The sequence below is a fragment of the Pyxicephalus adspersus genome, chromosome 5 (genome assembly GCF_032062135.1).
Source record: "Pyxicephalus adspersus chromosome 5, UCB_Pads_2.0, whole genome shotgun sequence".
Classification (NCBI taxonomy): Eukaryota; Metazoa; Chordata; class Amphibia; order Anura; family Pyxicephalidae; genus Pyxicephalus; species Pyxicephalus adspersus.
The window spans coordinates 105,331,300-105,351,287 of NC_092862.1; the positions used below are offsets into that span (position 1 = coordinate 105,331,300).

At 36.7% G+C, this 19,988-nt stretch overlaps 1 protein-coding gene across 3 annotated transcripts in view; it reads left to right on the forward strand.

Moving 5' to 3' along the window:
- Window positions 1-19,988, forward strand: part of OSBPL10 (oxysterol binding protein like 10) — a 195,768-nt gene that overhangs the window by 49,445 nt on the left and 126,335 nt on the right. For all 3 annotated transcript variants that reach the window (XM_072412376.1, XM_072412375.1, XM_072412374.1), the window contains exons 2-3: window positions 2,352-2,527; window positions 12,847-12,920. In XM_072412376.1, coding sequence (XP_072268477.1) covers window positions 2,352-2,527; window positions 12,847-12,920 — 250 coding nt within the window. The remainder of the gene's footprint in view (window positions 1-2,351; window positions 2,528-12,846; window positions 12,921-19,988) is intronic.

Genomic DNA, 19,988 nt, shown 5'->3' on the forward strand with positions numbered 1-19,988 from the left:
TTTTTTGGTCAGTGAAACACACTGACACATTTCTAGTTCATCCTTTGAACAATATATGTAATGGTGTAATGGTTGGTAGCAGTAATAGTTCTAAGATGGGAAAGAAGCATGACACAACTACTCCTACGTGACCAGTATTGGAATCATCGACATATCCAGTCTGCGCTTTTAATCTCTTAGTAGTTTTGAATACAGTGTGATGATTTATAAAAGCATTTGGAATATTTGTGATTTTTTTATACAGTGTGCATTCAAACCTACTTGTCATTTAAAAGTGTACTCAAAAATGCAATCTATTGCAGCTTTCTAGTTCTCAAATATGATGGTTGTATGTTTGATGGCTCTTCCTTTATTTTTATTTAGTGATCTTGCCAATAAGGCATCCCTTGTCCCCAAGTATCACCCTTGGATGTTTCTCAAAAAAATCGATTTACACATTTTCTAATTGAATTGTTGAATGTGAACAGCGTGTTTTTAAATATTGGATGAAATGTTTATAAATAGTCTCCTTAAAGCTTTGAAAATAAATCTTCAAATTTCAAAGCGGAACTAAACCGCTATAAAACCACTATACTCACCTGTCCACATTTCCTCGCAGGGTGCCACCATCTTCTTCCTTCTTTAAGAACTTCGGCCCTCTTAAATGGCCAGGCTGAAATAATGTAACTCCGATCAGATTCATGAAGTCCTTCCAATGGTGAAAATCACATTCATAAGAATATTTGTAAGGTTATAATAGGCAACAGTTGTTAAACAAATTATTGAACAATAAGACTTTTGGGCAAACATTATATTTTGCCTCCCCCCAGTGTCTTATGTTATCATTTAGTATATTTTGTCTTGTTTTGATTGTATTATTTTATAATAATTTTATTTTTGGATTCCATGATGATGGAAGACATAGTATGATTGAGGAGGATGTCGTTATGTTTATTGGTTTTTGTTTGAATTGTGCAAAAGCTTCAATAAAAAAAGATTAAAAAAAAAATTATGTCCTTAATAAACTCTGCAGTTGCTTCATTCTACAAACAGAAATGTTAGCAGTCCTGTAGAACAAGGTGTTTAACTTTCTTGTATCCTCACCTTTATGACATTTGTGTTTGATAGCTTTTTGGACACCTTTGTCTGCATTTAGCTAAATTATGATGAGAATTATTATCTCAAAAAGGCAATAAAATAAAAATGTTGCAGGTTGAACTCCTTGCCATATAAATTAAATTCAAAGCATATAACTATACGTTTTAAATAATTGACTGGGATTTTTCCATATTGAGATCTTGTGAGCATTACTGATATTACTTTCTCTGCTTTCTTGTAGTCTATGGGCTTGTAACAGTAAGGGATACTGATGATCTAAATTATTTATTTTATGTTTAAAACATTTTTTCACATTGCCATGAGAATTTTAACAGTTTTAGCAATTACATTTGCATGTGATAACATGTTATTCTTTAAAACACTTGCACACTGAGATTCTTCTGAAGAGATACCAAGTTGTGAACTATAAATATTGAAGGTTTAAATATGGGCAGAGGATACTGCACAGCTTGCTGGGCCCTGGAAAGAGTTATATTTGATGTGTTGGCATAAATCTGATTGACTGCAGGGAGAGGGTGTACTTGCTTTAGAATGTGTTAATAAGGAAAGCAATATAATAAAAATGATTATACTTCTTGTATTATGATGAACTTTGAACACATAACAAGCTCACTATAGTTTTAGAACCTGCAGATTCCTGGTAAATTTTCTAGCATAGGCATATACAGGTTCACGTGAACAATAAACCTCTCTGAAGCCAACTAGTGGATGAACGTATTTCAAACCATATAGGAGGACAAGTTGGAATCGGGATAGATGGTGGCTTATACAGAAATATTTTTTTAGGCTGGGTACACACGTGCAATAATTGTCATTGGAAAAGATCTTTCACAATACTTTCTAGCGACAAAAGATGCTGCTCTCTGCCCTTCACTTTCATTATGATAGTTCGTCGTCTGTGCATCTGCCAGGATGGTCGTTGGAACGATGGATGACGAGCACTGTGCACACACCAGATTCTCTTCTGATATCATCCCTGAGCCGATTATCGGCCAAGAATCATCTGACGTGTGTATGTAGCCTTAGGGAGATAACAAATATAATGATCATGATTGTATAAATGTATTTTGCATACCATCAATATGTGAATAATGGAGCTGTCGAATTGTAAATAAGTGTACTGAAAAGCGTATACTTCAGCGGTTTCACCTGAGGCCACAAAATGACATCTTTGCTTGTTTTTTATTTAAACGTGCATTAATCACAAACAATGCAAAAATATATGTAATGCATTTTTTTTTTATCATTTACAGATATTTTTTACTGGACTTTGAATCTGGGATCCTGCAGTATTTTGTTACAGAGGCAAACAAAAACCAGAAACCCAGAGGGTCCTTGTCTCTAGCTGGATCTCTGGTTTCCCTGAGTGATGAGGCTCCCTTCATGATTGTTGTATATTCCGCCAGTGGAGAAGTCTATAAACTGAAAGGTAAGTTAATTAAATTAAATTCCACTATTTAAGATTTGATTGAGCGGAGTAAGATTTATGCATTATATAAATTAGTTTCAACTCTATTCAATTTAAGTCCTTTTTGTTGACATGTGCTTGGTGTTACTATGGTAGTTAAGATTTTCCATAAACCTTTAAGTAGTTTTTTTTACCTGTGGCCTATAGAAATCCAGTAACAAGTGGCTATGGTTATGAAGGAATCTGATTGTTCAGACCTATATTAATATAACCATGCAGGCTTAATTTTAAGTTCAATGTTTCAGGGGTTGTTGTTTTCATCTGTGATTCATACAATTTTTACCCAAAATTAGCCTGTTTTTCTAACTCAGTCTTGTCTGAAAATGTGTAAACGTGTAAAGACAGAACTATAGTTTTGATTGCAATATTTGTTAGCTGTTTACTATGTTCTTTAAAAAAAACAGTGCTGGGATATCTCAGGTATTCCGGCATCCACCAGGGCTGCCTGGACTGAACGAACATTCATTAAGCATTCAGTATGCCTGGGAATTACATACTGGCCTGGCCAATCAAGGTGGACAAAATCAGGAAACCAGGTAGAGAAAAAGAAGAAGATGGTGGCATCTGTGACAGAATGAGGACAGGGGAGTATATTTAAAAACTTTTATTCAGGTAGGCATGTTTGAATGAATCCTAGATTACTCATTGTTAAATAGACCCCTAAGTTTTAAAACTTAGAGGTCATGTAATGTCTACAAATACTACCCTATCAACTGGCCCTATAGTTTTTAGGTGTGCAAAACAGTAATGTAACAAAGCCATTTAGTGAATAAAGGTATCATTTAACAGAACCCTGTATTAGTTTACTTATTTCCTAAAACTTGTCTCTGTTTAACTCTGTTATGTCCTCCTAAGGACATAGCTAATTGAAAGCAGTAGACATAACAATATACTTTTCTTGTGTGAGCCCTGGTTTCACTGGCTTCCTGTAATATATTGTAAGAAGAAAAGTTGACTTTTATAGCATTTTTAGGAGTCTTGTATATACTACTTTTTTTTCTATGTATTGTAAATTTTAAAAATCCATATTTAGGATGTTTGTTTCATTGCTCTTCGCTTGACCTGCTTTTATAGTCTAAATCTTTTGTCTCTGTGTTTTGGCATGAAAGATGCTGTGTTTTTATTTCCAGTCGTAGGATTCCGCAAAGTTTAGTCTAAGATGAACAGCCCCTGTGTGTCTCTTGGCTCCCCTGGGAGAGATTATTTACTCTAGCATGGCCCAAACTATCATCTGTTCATGGTAGAAAGAGCTGTCGTTATCTCTTCCCCATTACCTTTTGGAAGTGATCCCACTGTCACAGTGACAGAGAGTTATTAAGTAACTCTGGAAAAGCCTCTTCACAGTTTATTTATGAGAATCCTATACAATTCTGCCAGGATTTTCCATTTGGGAATTTTCTTTTTGTATACATAAGCGCATAATTTGTTATTGATTTATTAAAGTAGATAATATTTTTCATTGTGGTTGTTGTAAGCAGTGGGTACAGTGTTTTCCTTTTCTTGTTTAGCTATATTATAAAAAGAAGAACCTATGATTTTTGGGAGTTATGTTTGCACACATTTACTATACTTGGCCACCTTGAGCACCTGTAATCAAATGTTTTTAAACCTTTGGTTGCAATAGCTTGTAAGCAGGAAAAGAAGAGCACTTGAAATATGCCTTAAAAAAATTAACACTCAAGATTCAACCAAAAAGCAACATACTTCTACATGACTGTATTGCAAATATAATGCAGTGAACAGTTAGTTCATAAAGAAAGACTTCAGTACACAAATAGGCTCCCAAGTAAAATTACATCAATTTTTTATTAGTTGTTGGCTCCAATTATTTATTATTACGTTCTAGATTTACCTGTGTTTTCTGTTTTCTGCTTTTGACTGCTGTTTTCCCCCTGAGGTTTTATTCTCTCCAATTCTGATCACTGTGAGTACCTAGTAGTTTATAGGTTCACCTGTAATGTAATTCATTTTCCTAGGTAAAAAAGGGTGCCATCTTTCATCATCTGATTTTGTATTTGTCCAGTCCTGAAAGAAATAACAAATATTTCTATAAATAATTTAACCTGAATGCGATAAGAAATTTACAACTTACATGATATGTGGGACACCCAATAGACTGACAGTTATGACTGAATATTGGCATTGAAAGATGTATGATGTTTAACAGTTAAATAGAGCAATATAAATGCTTTTTTTTGTCTTCTGTAGATGTAGCATTGATGATTCAGTGACATCATTAAAAACATACTGGAAAAGAGGTAGAGTGGGGATGTCACAGAAGTGGGGGGTTGATATTGGATGCAGAAGGGTAAAGGCTGAGGAGCTGGAGGAACACCCAGTGAGAGAGCAGATAGAATCAGATAAAAATGGGGGAAAGTATAGTCTCATACTGGAGATATTTGTGCACTGAAAAGCAGCGTGCATTCCATGTTCTAGCAGTAGCCTATTTAACCAGAGGAGGTCTGCAAAGGTGTGGAATGGGAAAATGCCTTTGAAGTTAAAGAACCCATCATTTGTACTGCCATGTTTGGGGGGTTAAAAAATCACCCGAAAATGAAATGTATTTCTGCTGAATAGATAACTCTCCCTCTGCTGCACTAGGAGCACATGCCAACCACATGTTTAAATATATATGTATGTATATATATATATATATATATATATATATTTATATATTTACTGAGATGCAGCAATAACTACTGAGAAGATAAACAGGTTAGCAAGCACTGATGAGAACGTCAATATACAAACATACATAAGCAAACAACCCTGAAATGTTACCCAACTTTAAGCAAATTACAATACTCTGTACAGTTAATTGTTACTTGGCTTTAAATGAGGGACCTCAGTTCCAAATGTTTGCTTGATCAAGACAGCCATTTACACTCCTCTTCTTCCTCTGTTTTCCCTCTTCATGTCTGTGTGTATTCTCTGTTGTTCTCTTTTGTCTCACCACATGCTTGTCTCTTCAATCTGCCTCCATATTCTGTAAAACACACCTTTCTGTATACTTGGGCAGACCAGTCAATTCCCATTTTAAGGGTGGGAGCTGAACACTGGAATTCAACTACATTTTAAGATTGTAACATAATAATTTTCACATTAGCTGTAAAATCATTAAAATATCCATAGCAACACACTGAGTGTCTGGTCCAATGCCAGTGTTTACCAGGCCCCAATTCCCCAATCCAACTCTGCACTCCCACCTATAGCAAGCCTCCATTAGTCCTATCACATAGTTGCCCCCAAGACATCTTTGTGCAAGGGATGGTGATGGGGAACAAAGACTGACACAGTACCAGGAGATCACTGGAGCAGGACAAGGACACCAAAGAAGTCAACCAATCTAGTTCCAGCAACCAAAATATCCATAGATATTACACAGTACATGGGAGACTTTTGTCTCTCCAAAGGACATTGTTCCAGAAGTCTTGTGGTTTATTCAAATACATTTTGTAAACCTAAGCCTTTCTGCTGTGGGTGTACTTTCTTTTTTACATCAATGTATATGGTCTGCCATATTATCTCAAATTCAGAAAGGTAGTAGAAAGCTAGCTTAAATATTTCTGCAATGGTAAAAGTCATAAACTGATTGATCCTGTTTCAGCATATTAAATATAACAAGTTGCTCGATACGGGGTCACAAGCATAAAATCCTAATAACATTCAGGGATATTTTCACATTAAGGGAGGCTATTTCAAGACCAGGGTCCCCAAATTGAGTTTGCATGTTAGGGACCCCCGGGGGCCACTTCCATGGGAATAGGCATTAGAGTACTGTCAATTTGCTCTGCGCTGTGGTGCCCCAAATATATACCGTATTTTTCGGACCATAAGACGCACTGGACCATAAGACGCACCAGTTTTTAGAGAAGGGAAATGAAGAAAAAAATATTCTGAAACAAATAGTGTCCTAAAATATTTTATGTGCATTAAACAGCACAGTCATAAACACATGTAATCAACCCTGTAAACAGCAGCATTTAGAACCATTATTAACATTATTTATATTTATTTATTATATTGAAATCATAAATTATAATATAATACATAAATATAAATAATAATTTAAAACAATAATGAAATAATAGACAACAATGTAATCTAAAAATAAAATCAAAATGTACGGTACTTTTATTTTTATGTTGTGTGGTGTTTTTGTACTGTAAAAACCATTTAAAAGCAGATTACATTGTACTCTGCCTTTAAATTTCCCTCCCTGACACACCCCCATACATCACCAATCACATCACTGGAAGATGACTCATCCTCCGAGTGATGTGAGGGGGGGGATTTCCCTGCGTGCTCACACAGACTGAGACAGATACGGAGGCTGGAAGCTGCTGGCATGTGTGGAGAGATACTTAGCATAATGCAGGATTTCTGCATTGTGCTATACATCTCTCTGCAAGATGCCAGCAGCAAGCAGAGCTGCGGACACCTGGGTGAGTATTTCCTTTCAGTTGTAATCCGATTGTCATACTATGTATGACAATCGGATTGCAATATAACATTTGTTTACTTTGTGTTGTGTACGTGTGTTGTGTATGTGTGTGCTTTCCTGCTCCCAGCATGACTTTGTCAGCCAATCATGCTGAGAGTGGGAGGACGCAAGATACCAGAGTGACAGGAGTCACAGTCACTCTGGCCGCGCTGGACAGGAGAAAAGCCTGCGGGGGCTACACAGGGGGGACGGGACAGCGGCTGGGGAGGATACCGGAGAGACGGCCCGGGCACAGAGGCTACATTTGGACCATAAGACGCAGGGACGGGGGGGAAAAAAGTGCGTCTTATGGTCCGAAAAATACGGTACTTGCTTGTTCACAAAACTTCAAGACAGTGTTCAGACTGGCGGTGAGGTTGCTATGCTGTTCCCTCTTCCTCATGCCGTAGAACGCTGCCTAGGGGGAGACACTCAGTACTGCTCACTGCTGCCTGGAGTCAAATCTGCAGACGCTGTGGTGTGAGGGACTGAGGGGCTGGTGGGGTGCCTGTTACATATTCCTGGCCACTTATCCGCTGTGCTCCCTAATTTCTCCGGAACAGAGGGAATTTGGCAACTGAAAATGTGGGAGCCAGTAGGAAATGCGCCTTTTTTTCCACCTCCACTAAATAATATTTTATACCCATCATATCATGCTACCTTGTCACACATAGCTAACCCCTTACTCTTTATGAACCTCAATTTCTCTGTAAGAAAAGGGAAATGTAACTGCAAGTGGGGGGACTCCTATGTCTTACTCCCCCTAAAATTCATTACTTCGACACCATCACAAGATACGAAAAACTATACCCGTCATACTGTGCTACCCGTCACACATAGCTGACCATTTACCTTCTGTGAACCCTATTTTTTCAGGAACAGGGAGATGTAGGCACCTGAAGATGTGGTATTAAGACCCCCCTTGCTATCTGTCACATGAATTGCATTTTTCTGGAAGAATCCATTGCAGAGATTTTGGGGTACAAAGATGGTTAGTGGCCCCCTACAACTGTCAGGACACATTGCATGGTGTAGCTTCTGCATTTTTGTACAGGAATGGTGAGCAGGGAGCAATATATGACCGGCCAGCACTGCATGATAGCTTTAGTTTTGTATCTTTCTTTAACAAAAAGGTTGCATTAATAAATGAGCATCAAATGCTGAGTGCAGAAATTGACATGATTTGTCTTTTCCTTTGTTTAGTGCATGTATGCTACGTTAACTAAAAACCTTTCCATTTAATTTTATTTTAAATTAAAACTATTCTAGTTTTAATATACATCTTTAATGTTTACTTGCATTTGGGGTTTTATCTCAACAGCGGCCCCCATATTAAAAAGGTTGGGCATCACTCTTCTAGGGGCCAGCAGTGGCAGCTTCCATACTTTCCTTTTGACAAAGACTTTAAAACATTTACAAGAAAGATTCCACTGCAGTGAGTGTCAGATTAACTGCTCTAAAATATGTCCCTTTGTACTTGTAACTGTAAATTTAAAGGTAAAATACATTGGTAAGCTAATTTAGTTGTTAATTCATTTTTATACATTGCTTGTGGTATAAGTATATAAAACGTTTAATATTTTCCTATTTCCCCACTGTATCAAAAAAAAAATTGTTGATTGTTTTGTCAAGGTGATAACCTAAAACTCAAGAAACCTCTGTCCCTACAACTCAAGACACCTCTGTCCCTACAACTCAAGACACCTCTGTCCCTACAACTCAAGACACCTCTGTCCCTACTAAATAGATCCAAATAGCGATAAATACAGGTAGTCCCCAGGTTAAGGACATACGGACGCCTCCCTGCTCGCTATGTGCAGGACGAAGGCTGGAGTGGGGAGGAGGCGGTTTGCATGACTTGCAGAAGAATTTCATTTGCTAAACACAGCTGAGGTTGTGGGTGATCTTAGAGGGGGAGGGGTGAGCTTTTTCACCAGCCTCATGTAACTCCTTAATGACCTAGACAAACTCTGCAGTTGTTTCTTTTTGCATATCAAAGCACAGCTTGCTCCAGAAGTAAATGAATGTCAAGTTTTTTTGCTCTTTTTGTTTTTTTTTTCTTTGCTTTGTTTGTGATTAACTCACAGTGGAGATTTTATACAGTAACTGACACCATGCTGCCTAATAGAATGTTGAGACAAACATCTGTGCTAATTACATTTGTTAAAATAAAATACCTGTTCTGACTTACATACAAATTCAACCTAGGAACAAACCTACAGTTCCTATCTTGTATGTAACCCGAGGACTACTTGTACAGGGAGTGTAGAGAGTCCCATATTCCTTTATACCTAAATGCTGTTTGTACCTAAAAGGCAGCAGTGATTTATTTTACATCTTTTTGAGACAACATGTTATAGAATTCTTATAATGGGTGCAGTGATGGATTGACAATGGGGGAATAACTGGTATGGTAAGATCAGCTACTCTCTGGTGCCTGTTAGCAAACCGCAGCCTTATTTTCCTTCGATCTAACAGAATGGCTTTAGGCCTTAGGAGCTGGTGACTATTGCTTCTTTATTTGTCTTCTTTTCTTGTATTGTAAAATAGACTGTATGCTCAGCCTATAAGAAGAAAAACAAGGTCCTGTAATGAGAATTAGTGGGGAATATATACTTCTGGTTGAATTCTCTCATAAAGTCTCTACTTAACATGTAGCATATTAACTCATTTAGAAAATGGCCTACAGAAGTGCTGCAGAACCAGCTTCCCCTGAGAGCTCACGCTGCCTTTTTATCAGCTTTAAGCTTGAAAACCATAAGAGGTTGGTAATTGACAGCGTAATTCTATTTTAGCATCATAATGTTACGGTGAATGTTGCAGCTAGAATGCCTTCTTAGTGCAATTGTGGTCACTTTCTTTATTCTCTCACAAAAAGGAAACACTTGTTGAGTTGCAATTAATCTGCAAGCTGTTTTGCTTCCACTCGTTTATGTTGTGAAAAGCTTTGAATTTACGTCTCGAGCCAAAACAGATATTTACTCTATCCTTACTTTCTCTCAGCTTTTATCAAGTTTTTTTCCTTCCAGTTTGATTTGTTTTTTTTTTTTTTAAAGAACTCCCATTCTAAGAATTGGGAAGACCCCACCACAACCTATTCTTGTCAATAAGAGGAGCCATGATGGCCAGTGATCAGGCACTGACATTATTAAACCACATAAGCAATCGTAAATGAGTGGCAATTGCTTGTTTATGTAATCAGATGTAGAACATGTGTTATTGTGTCAATAATGCACGCTATGCAGTCATGGATAAAATATTTACTCCATAATTTTCAGGGCATTATTATTATTATTATTATACACCTTCTGCTGTTTCGATAGAAGTGATTATCATACAAGTCGTCATTTCATCTCATAAATTAAGTATTCTTGGTTTCATGATGTTGTGTTTAGAACACAGTATCTTGAAATCAGCATGCTGTTGTTAAAGATATATAATAAAGTCTTGAATTTTATTTGCTAATCCAGTGATAATCACCGCTTTCTAAGTAGGTTTATTGTGGGGTATTCAGCATTGACAGCAATGCTTGTCCCCCGAAAGCCTTTACCACAATAATTTTTGCGTTTACTAATAACAACTTTGGTAGACAGAATGATAGCAAGATCACCAGCTAATGTGCTGTTGTCTTGAGGTACAAAAGGACTGAATTGACTTTTGTGAAAGAATGTGACTTCTTTGTATTAAGCCTACTCACCATTTACAGTTACTATGATACAATATGGACTGTGGAGCCATGTGACTAGATTTCATTATCAAACTTATTATCTAGGTCACAGTGCAATCTAATTTTATAAATTAATTTTTAATTGTTGGATGCCATTGTCTTCTGAGTGAAGTTAAATGTGAATAAGGTTTCTATTTTATATCTATTAAGGTTTGGGAAAACATGAATAGTTAAAAATGCAGTTATGAATGTCTGCACATATCCTTGGGATACATGCAGCTAAGCAGAGGATACTGGCCAAACCTTTGAGCTAAAAATTTGTTGTTTACTAATAAACACTTTTGTATTACAGGTAGTCCCCGGGTTACATACAACATAGGGACTGTAGGTTCTTAAGTTGAATTAGTATGTAAGGTACATTATTTTAATAAATGAAATTAGGACAGATGTTTGTCTCAGCATATTATTAGTCAGCGTGGCGTCAGTCACTGTATAAAATCCTCACTGTGGATTATTCACATATAACGCCAAGACATTCATTAACCTCCCTAGCGGTAACCCCGAGTGTGACTCGGGGTCGAAAAAACTTGCTAAAAGTGGTAACCCCGAGTCACACTCGGGGTAGGTAAAGCAACGATAAATAAATGATGAAGACTTACCTTATCTGCCAGGGGCCTCCTCTGTTCTGCTTCAGCGATCGCATCCTCCTGCAGGCTCTCTCTTCCTGTCTCCCCCTGCAACAGCATCTCTGTGTCTGTGTCTTGATAAGTCATCGGAGGAGTTTACTGGAGACGTCTGTCCATGTGCCGAGGGGCGTGGCCAGCGGGAAATTCAAATTTTTTGTTTTGGATTCAATACAAATAACTGTATTGAATCCAATACAAAGTAGCCAGTATCTTTCTGATGGTTGGAGTGAGAGATACACTGTTACAGTGCACTGCCTACCTGCCAATACATTTCATTTCTGACCTTCTGCATTTGATTACTGACCATCTTTTGACCATTTCCCTTGTTTCAAAATATATCACACCCCGGATGTTTATTAGTTGTTTATTAGTTTATGAGAAAAATCATAAAAACCTCAGATTTTTGTGTTTTTTATTTAAAATTTATTAATAAAATTAAATTATTATTATTTATGACATGATTTTGTGTTTCAAACTTTATTTTACTCAGATTCTTGTTTGGACATATTCTGGTGAGTTATGCCTAAGAATTACAGGCCTACAATGAAAAAAAAATTTCCATGAAAAAAATGTACCGCTTTTTTGACATATAAATCCAGAAAGAATGGAACCGCTAGGGTGGTTAAACAACTGCAGAGTTTGTCTAGGTCATTTAAGAGTTACAACCAAAAGACTTATTCTACAAGTCATGCAAACTGCCCCCCCTTCCCCCATGAAAAGCCTTCATCCTGCACACAAGTGAGCAGGGAAGCCCGTTCATATGGAGTCGTTCGTATGTTGGATGTTCTTAACTTTGTGACTACCTGTAATTTATTTCAAAATTTTTTTCATCCATATCTGTTTCCCAATCTCCTCCATGATACAGTTCAATTTGTATCCAACCACCCAAAAAATTTATTAAAAATATATATAAACATACCAGGTCTTAGATTTAGTGCCTATGTTAATTTTATTTTCTTGGACTTTCTGTCTTCATTTCACTTGTTCTGTAATTCTGCAAATAACCTGTGTCTACCTGTCCTAAATTGTCTCTCTTCTTCACTGCATCTATGGCAGAAGACATGGCCATTATCCATGCTGCTCTCCTTAGACTTCCAAGAGTTCTTCCTCTCTCCGTCTTCATGACAATATTGGGAACTAATTGCTGGTCTTTAATGATATCACTTTCTGAATGGCTGACCAAGAACAAGCAATCATTAAGCAAAGTAAGAGTAGTTAGAGCTTGTGATCTGCATTCTTTTTATTAGTCAGTGACTCAGAAAGCACTGAAGCCTTTGTATCAGCACAACAGTCAAACAAATTACATTTTAAATAGATGACTTTAACAGAGGCAGCCTAATAATATTGGATTTACACCTCAGGATTTACAGCAATTGGTTGGTCGGATCTTGGAACTTAATGGTGTTATTTATTCTTAATAAATTATGTTTTTGTATGTTTCCAGCTGCTGACTCTAAGGAGCTACAGTTCTGGTGGACTCAGCTTCAAGCCTGTGCCAAGTACCATACAGAGACCAAGGTAAATACCCATAAAAAAATGATAATTCAGCTATTTATACTGGTAAATGAAACTATGGGATGTGAGCAGCCTTACTCTTCACAAGAAAATATATAAAGGTCATCAAAAGCCTATAATTTAGCAAACAGCTCTGACATGCAAACTCACCCTTCATATAGAGACATAAGGCCTTACCTCCCAGTGCTTTCTGATATCATTTGCAGAAAGAACATATTGAGCCAAAATGCAATGTCCTAAAATGCCTCCTCCCACCAAACTAAGCAACTTGTAAGTAGAATAACATTCTAGAAATGTGTGGACCCAAATATGTGGGGACTGATGCAGAGCTCCCCCTCTATGAGGCATCTACTGTAATTTCAAAACACATTGTGAGTGCAGGATTAAGATGTGTGACAAAATCTCCTCCCACCTATCCCCATTTATTTTTCGACATTTCACCCCTTATCTGAGGATAGGAGGTCAGATGAACGGGATAGGTGGATATTCTGTCATTGCACAGACTTCTAGTAATGAAAGAACGGGATAGGTGGATATTCTGTCATTGCACAGACTTCTAGTAATGAAAGAACACTACCAGTCCTGTAAATTCCAGGCTGTGTAAAATAGAATGACTACACATTTATAAAATTTAATTCAAACCTATAAAGTTAATGTGGTAGCAAGGGTGGCAGGGGACCTCTACAAAAATGTCAGTTTACATACTTGCATTGTGTTAAGGTGTGTTGTATTAGGTGATCCTTTTCAAAAGAAATGGGATATCAATATATATGTGCTTAAAATACCACATTACCTTTTTTTTTTATAATACATTGCAGTATTCTTCCCAGAATTTTTTTAGGTTTATGATGCAGTAATGCGGTATATGTCCTTTAGGTTATAATACTGTAAAAGAAAAAATAAAATAAGGTCTTTCCGGTTTTTAGAAAAGAAGCACTGTAAGCACTTTTTATTGAATGCTCTACATATAGGCTAATCTGCAAATCTCTAGATTTATAAAAAAAAATCAAAATAGAGGGACAGGCATTTAAAATGTCTTAATAAAAAGTATTGTGTAAGTACTGCAATAATAACTGAAAATTTGGCTCAATAAAGGTACACTAACCCCCCCCCCCCCACCTAAAATGTGTATTGTGTGATTGGATTGATTCTTCCAGACGTCAGTGCATTATAGCTGACAGCAGTTTAGTGCTGGCCAGGAACTCCCTGTATACTTGCACTTAGCCGACAGCAGATTGATTAAATACTGTTATGAGCTTTCTGAAACCTTACAAGCTCAAAAGGTGACAGAGATTAATGTGATGTTGGATGAGGAGTTTTCATCAATTTGAGATTAAAGTTTAACTTTAAAAAACATAGGAAACTTTTATTCATAGAGACACAAAAGTTCAATTTTTGGTGAAAAAAACAATAAAGCTAATGTAAACTTATTTTGCTCTGTGCACGGTGTTTCACATTCAATTACCTTTTTTGCTTTTTGGTTTTTTTTTTAAGTTTATTATTCTCTTTCTTTTATTCCCTCTTGGTGTTGTTGTTTTATAGATGTAGATGAGCACTTTTCTGTCTTCTTCATGTACTTGCTCCAGTGGCAACTAAACTGAGAATGTCAGTTCTCTGGGTGGGCTTCAAAAGATGAGAACGGTAGACCATACCTGCCTAATTTGTGTTGTAGTTTTTAACTTGTTTTCAACGCCTTTTATGCTTCTGCACATGTAACTGTGCAGGAGCACAAGTATCAGTTGGGGATCAGCAGAATATTATTTGAATGCAGCACATTTAACAAGATCGACAAATATTTTTGCAATAACTTTAACATGTTAAAGTTTATGACATTTTAGATTGCTATAAAGTTCTCTATCGGTGGTACCTTACGCCATCTCGGATAACCAAACTTGTTCCTAGATATTCCCCACAATGTTTCAGAAATTGTGCTGACAAGAGTACTATGGACCTATATTTGGTGGCCCTGCTCTAAAACGACAAAACTGTGGGTCAGATTTTATAATTTCATTCGTGCTATGTTACACATAGATCTCAGATGTAACCCCCTTATGCATAATTAAATAAACACATTACAAAAGTATCCAGAACAAATCAAAAATTGATAGTCAATCTAGTAGCACAAAATATGAAACCTATCGCAAAATCCTGGAAGACCCCCTCTAAACTTCAGGGCAGTACTACAGAGGGTCAACTGTCAATGGAAAACTTACCTATGTTGCTGAAAACAGACATGCCAAGTTTTTTACTGTCTGGACCCCCTGGATAAATTATTATCCATGGGGATAAGGTGAGAGCAGATATTTTGGTTTTATGACCCTCCCCTTGGGACTACTTTACTTTCGCTCTTTCTGCTATTATTCCTCACTTTCTTTCTTTTTCCTACCTCTCCTTTTCCTTAGTTAGTTTACATTTTGTATTTTAGCTTGCATTAGCTATATATTAAATACTGTTCCTTTTAATCTTCCTTTGTTAATGTAATAATACTAATTGCATTATCTCCTAATCTTACTATAATCTCCTTCTGAATTGTACTGTATTAAGGTTTTCTGTATTACTTTATGCCTGAAACGTAATAAAAACTATTGTAAAAAAGAATTTAGTGATTGGGTTTACATTTACTCTGGTGTCCCCTGTAGTAACATGGATATCAGCTGGAGAAACAAGTGAGAGCTGCGGGGGACCCATGGGATTGGCACATTGTCAAATACTGTATCCTGTGGACATTGTAAAAATATTTTAAAGAAGCAGCAGGGAAGGTAAGTATTCACCGGCTTATTATTAATGTATCTATATTATATTTGTGTTCATGACCAGTTGATTTAAAGTAAATACTGCCAGCTGTGCTATGGGGAGCAAGTTTTGTCTCTTATTATCTCATAAATGTGCTTTATGAAAGCAGTCCATAGGTCTGACCTTGCTCACTGTAGATGTTTTACCTCTGATGAAAAAGCAAATATCATTCATAACTCTCTGCAAAGAAAATGTAAAAAAAAGATGGTCTGTGTGCTATAGCAGTGAAATAAACTCTACTCAAAGCTTTTCTGGCAAATACATAGCAGCACAAGGGACTGGAATGGAGAAAGTGAGTTATAAATATAAAAGCTTGTGAAAAGGGAAGCGAAGCTCTGGTAAAATAAATGCTGTTGCTGACTTAAATAGTAGTATTAGTGATCCATATGATAGGTTGCTTGTAACATGGGTGTACAGTAATTTTAGCATTTAAAGGTTTAGTCTAACAAAACCTTTTTTAGTAGAACAAAAAAAAAAAGTAAAATAAAGTTGTCAATGGTATTTTTATACTTACATTGGTGGTCGGTGTAAAAGATCTTGTGCAAAGAGAATGCACCCATTACATTGGAAAAAAGTGTAAGCACCATTGAAACATTGGTATAGTGTAAATGTATATATTTATTTGGTGGTCAGTATTATGCCTCCGTACACTGGTAATTAAAAGAAAAGTGGCTTATATTATTATTCTGTAGAAAAGTGCCCTCTCACACCGGTGATTAGTGAGAAGTGCCTACCTACACAGGTAGTTTGTTTGAGACTTCCTTTCTTATATTGGTTGGCAGTGGGAAACAAGCCCTCTTACATTTGTGGATAACTGGCTCTTTTCACTGGTGGTCCATGGTAATGTTCTCCTTATTTTGTGGTCAGCAGTGAAGTGTTTCCTAAATTGGGGACAGTGGTAAAAAATAGCTTATTTAATGAGGAGGAGGAGAAGAATGACATTCGGCCAAGTGACAATGGCGTTACAACAATGCAAGTGCTGGTGGAGAGATCAGTCCACAGGAAAAGTGAAACACTGTTTAAATGCCAATACACCTGGGAGCCTATTTATAAAGCAGTGAATCCTAGTGGAGACACTTCCTGATTCATGTGTTTCAATGGCAGTAAATTATCTCCACCAGAGAATGTTTCAGTGAATGTAAGATTAAATTATTCATAAATAGACCCTGGTGCAATTATGTTTTGTCTGTTTTTTTTTCCGTGGGGAAAGACCAGGTAGATGTAGAGATGTAACCACCAGTTATAAGTTACTGAACAAGGAATACTTTAAAGCTAAGGGTGCAAAAAGAAAGATAAAAGATGGAAGATAGAGAGAAAATGCATGGCAACACATCAAAAAATCCCTGAGTAAGGCTGTACTTTTAAAACAATTCAGATTCAGTAGAGAATCAGATTATTCAGTTACAGACAATGCTGACACTTGCTGTTTTTTTTCTGGTTTATTGAATAAAATAATTTCTTTTTATATAAGGAAGCAGGGAGAAAAGTCCTGCAACCCATGAAAACCAATGAAAAATACCATTCGATTGTTCTGCTCTCGGCTGATGAAAGGTGAAATTTGTTTTGCTGTTTGGCCCATAGCACATCATTGCTCTTTGCCGCGCCTTATTAAACATGGTAAATTATCATTACACAAAAGCGTGCTTAGCTTTACATGGCACTGAATTTCTATTGTTAAAATAGAAGCATTTACAATGTTTCTTTGGCTATACAAATTTAAAAAAGAGATATGAATAGCCAAATTCAAGTCCAACAATGCATTTAGTGCTATGCAGGAGCCTTACGAGAAAAAACTATTGCACCAAACCCATTTCTGTTTGTCATAAATGTTTAGGATTTTTATGGCTAGATTTCTCTTCTCCAGATCCCAGATCTGCCCAAGTAAAGCAGCTATCAACTCCTCATGACTAAAGACATTAAAGACCTGGTAGTAGTATCTGTATGTGTGCTGTCACTCTTAGGGTTATATTTATCACAGTGCTACAATTTTCACAATTGTTTGAATAAACAAGGGTAGACCATCTTTTTCAGACCGAGGGCTCATTTTTAGTAAACCTCCAATCAGAGTGTGATCATTATATCATAGATGAATCATACATGTTCAGAAACACTCTAACTTGATGGTAATGGGGACCTACATTACCATTGACTGCTCTCAGTTGACCCTGCCATTTGCAGTCAGACCCAGCAATGTCGCTAAAAGTAGAGTCTCACAAATGACAGCTAGGATACGTCCAAGGTAATGTAGGTTAAGGTTCCCCCCTAACATTGTAAAGACATTGTGCAGGGGAATGTTATATGGTTGAGTACAAATCACAGCTTTAATCTTTGGGTCAGCAACATTTATTTTGACTGTGGATGTATTGCAGAACTTTGGAGCCAAGAGAATGCAAGGAGCAAAATGCCACCTGCCAAGCAGGCAGCTGCTTTTTCTGCACATAAATGAGGAGATTATTTCCTAGGGAGAGGCTGTCTGATGTTGGGACATAAATTGGATAGCCTCTCCATAGGAATGAATAGATTTTTCCGCTCATGTGCAAAATAAGAAACTGGAGTTTGCAATGGTTGCTCTGCAGTCTTTAGCCTTTAGGAAAGGGGGTACTGTGCAAGAGTTGCAGTTATACTTTATGAGGAATCTACAGAACATGTCCTCTACTTCCAAAGAACATATGAAACTCGGGAAAAGTAGACAGAAGCAAGCATTGTAAACCAAAGGAACATGGAACAACATAGCATGCATACTATGCTCCAAATGTCTGTATTTTTCCAAAAACATATATTACTCATCAGTGCCCAAATCAGGTGACAGCCCCTGCATTGCGACCCAACTCTTCGGTAACTACCCAAAAACAGCTGTATGGTTACTGAAAAGTGCCGGGTGGTGCACCCAGCTAAAAAGGGCTGGGGAGAACACTGCTCATAAAATACCTATTTTCTGCAAAGAATACCATTACTTTATTCTGTGTTTAGATTGGCTCTTGTTATAATTATTCCCATAATTGTTTCTGTTACTCAGCAGCCTAAAAATAAATATATTGTTTTGACTCAGTTTAATAACCCAGACCAGAATGTTTTTTTTTATAGTATTATAGACCCCAGTGAGATTTATCTGAGTACGGCAAATAGGCTCATATAAATTAGAGGAACAATAGTTTTATAAATCCACAAGGTACCATTATCGCAGTCCTGAAGATTAAAATTATTGCTTTGCATCAGTGCAATGTAAATATATCCATCTGGGCTTGTGCTTTGCTTAAATAAATGAAAAATAAAGCAATAAAAATAAAAATGATGGCTGTTGTACCAGTGAACTGTCAAGGCTTTTTTCATAATATAATAAAATAGGAACGTTTAAAAATATATGTATTGGCTGCATAGTTGGAAGTTAAAAAACAGTCACAGGTAGGAGATTAAACAAATCAATATAATTAAAGTGTAGAGTTAAAACTTATTGTTTTAGCTTTGGATAGTGCAGGGAAAAGATTAAATCCTTGAGGGAGGAAGAGGTTAAGTTCTACCTTCCTGTTACCTGTTCTATTTGTAGTATAATCTTGCTAGAAAGACTTGCCAGAATTACAGGACAAGTCAACAAACGTTGAGAAAACCTGCCAAAGATGAGCTAGATAAAAAAAAATTCTAGCAAGTATGGCTGGTAAAAAATGAATCTTACTATACTATACTATAGCTTACTATAGCTGACACCAGAAGAGCAAAAAGAAAAAGCCAAATATATTCCCAGTTGTCACCATCTATCTCTGGTATATCAATTATCCCGGACAATCTACCCGAATTTAAGAAGGTTTAGTCAGAAAGCAGAAAAGCTTATATAACTTGGATAACGAATTACTTAGAGGAGAGGATTGCAACACAATCCCAACTATAGACCCATTCTCATCCCCAAACTGAGCATTGATAAGCATGATGTATTTTGAAATACCAACCCATTATCTGTTTTGGTAACTGAAAAAGGTATCATTCAGTTTGTCCAAAATTGCCAATCTGTTATATGCACAATACTAGTCCTCACCCTCTTTGGAGCCACTATTTACCCAGAAAAAGAAAATGGGAAATTGAAGAATTTCTCTATAGAGGGGTGTAGGCTGAGACTTTTGTGAAGCAGATTCCAACTTCTGGACTGTCTGCCATGCCATGTGGTATGCCAAGACCTCTGGGGTAAATGTTTTAAAGCCCCTATACAACCTAACCAGTGCATTTTCAAAATGTACTGCAGATTCTTCAAACTGAGAAGTAAACCAGCATTGCAAAAAATGACTGATT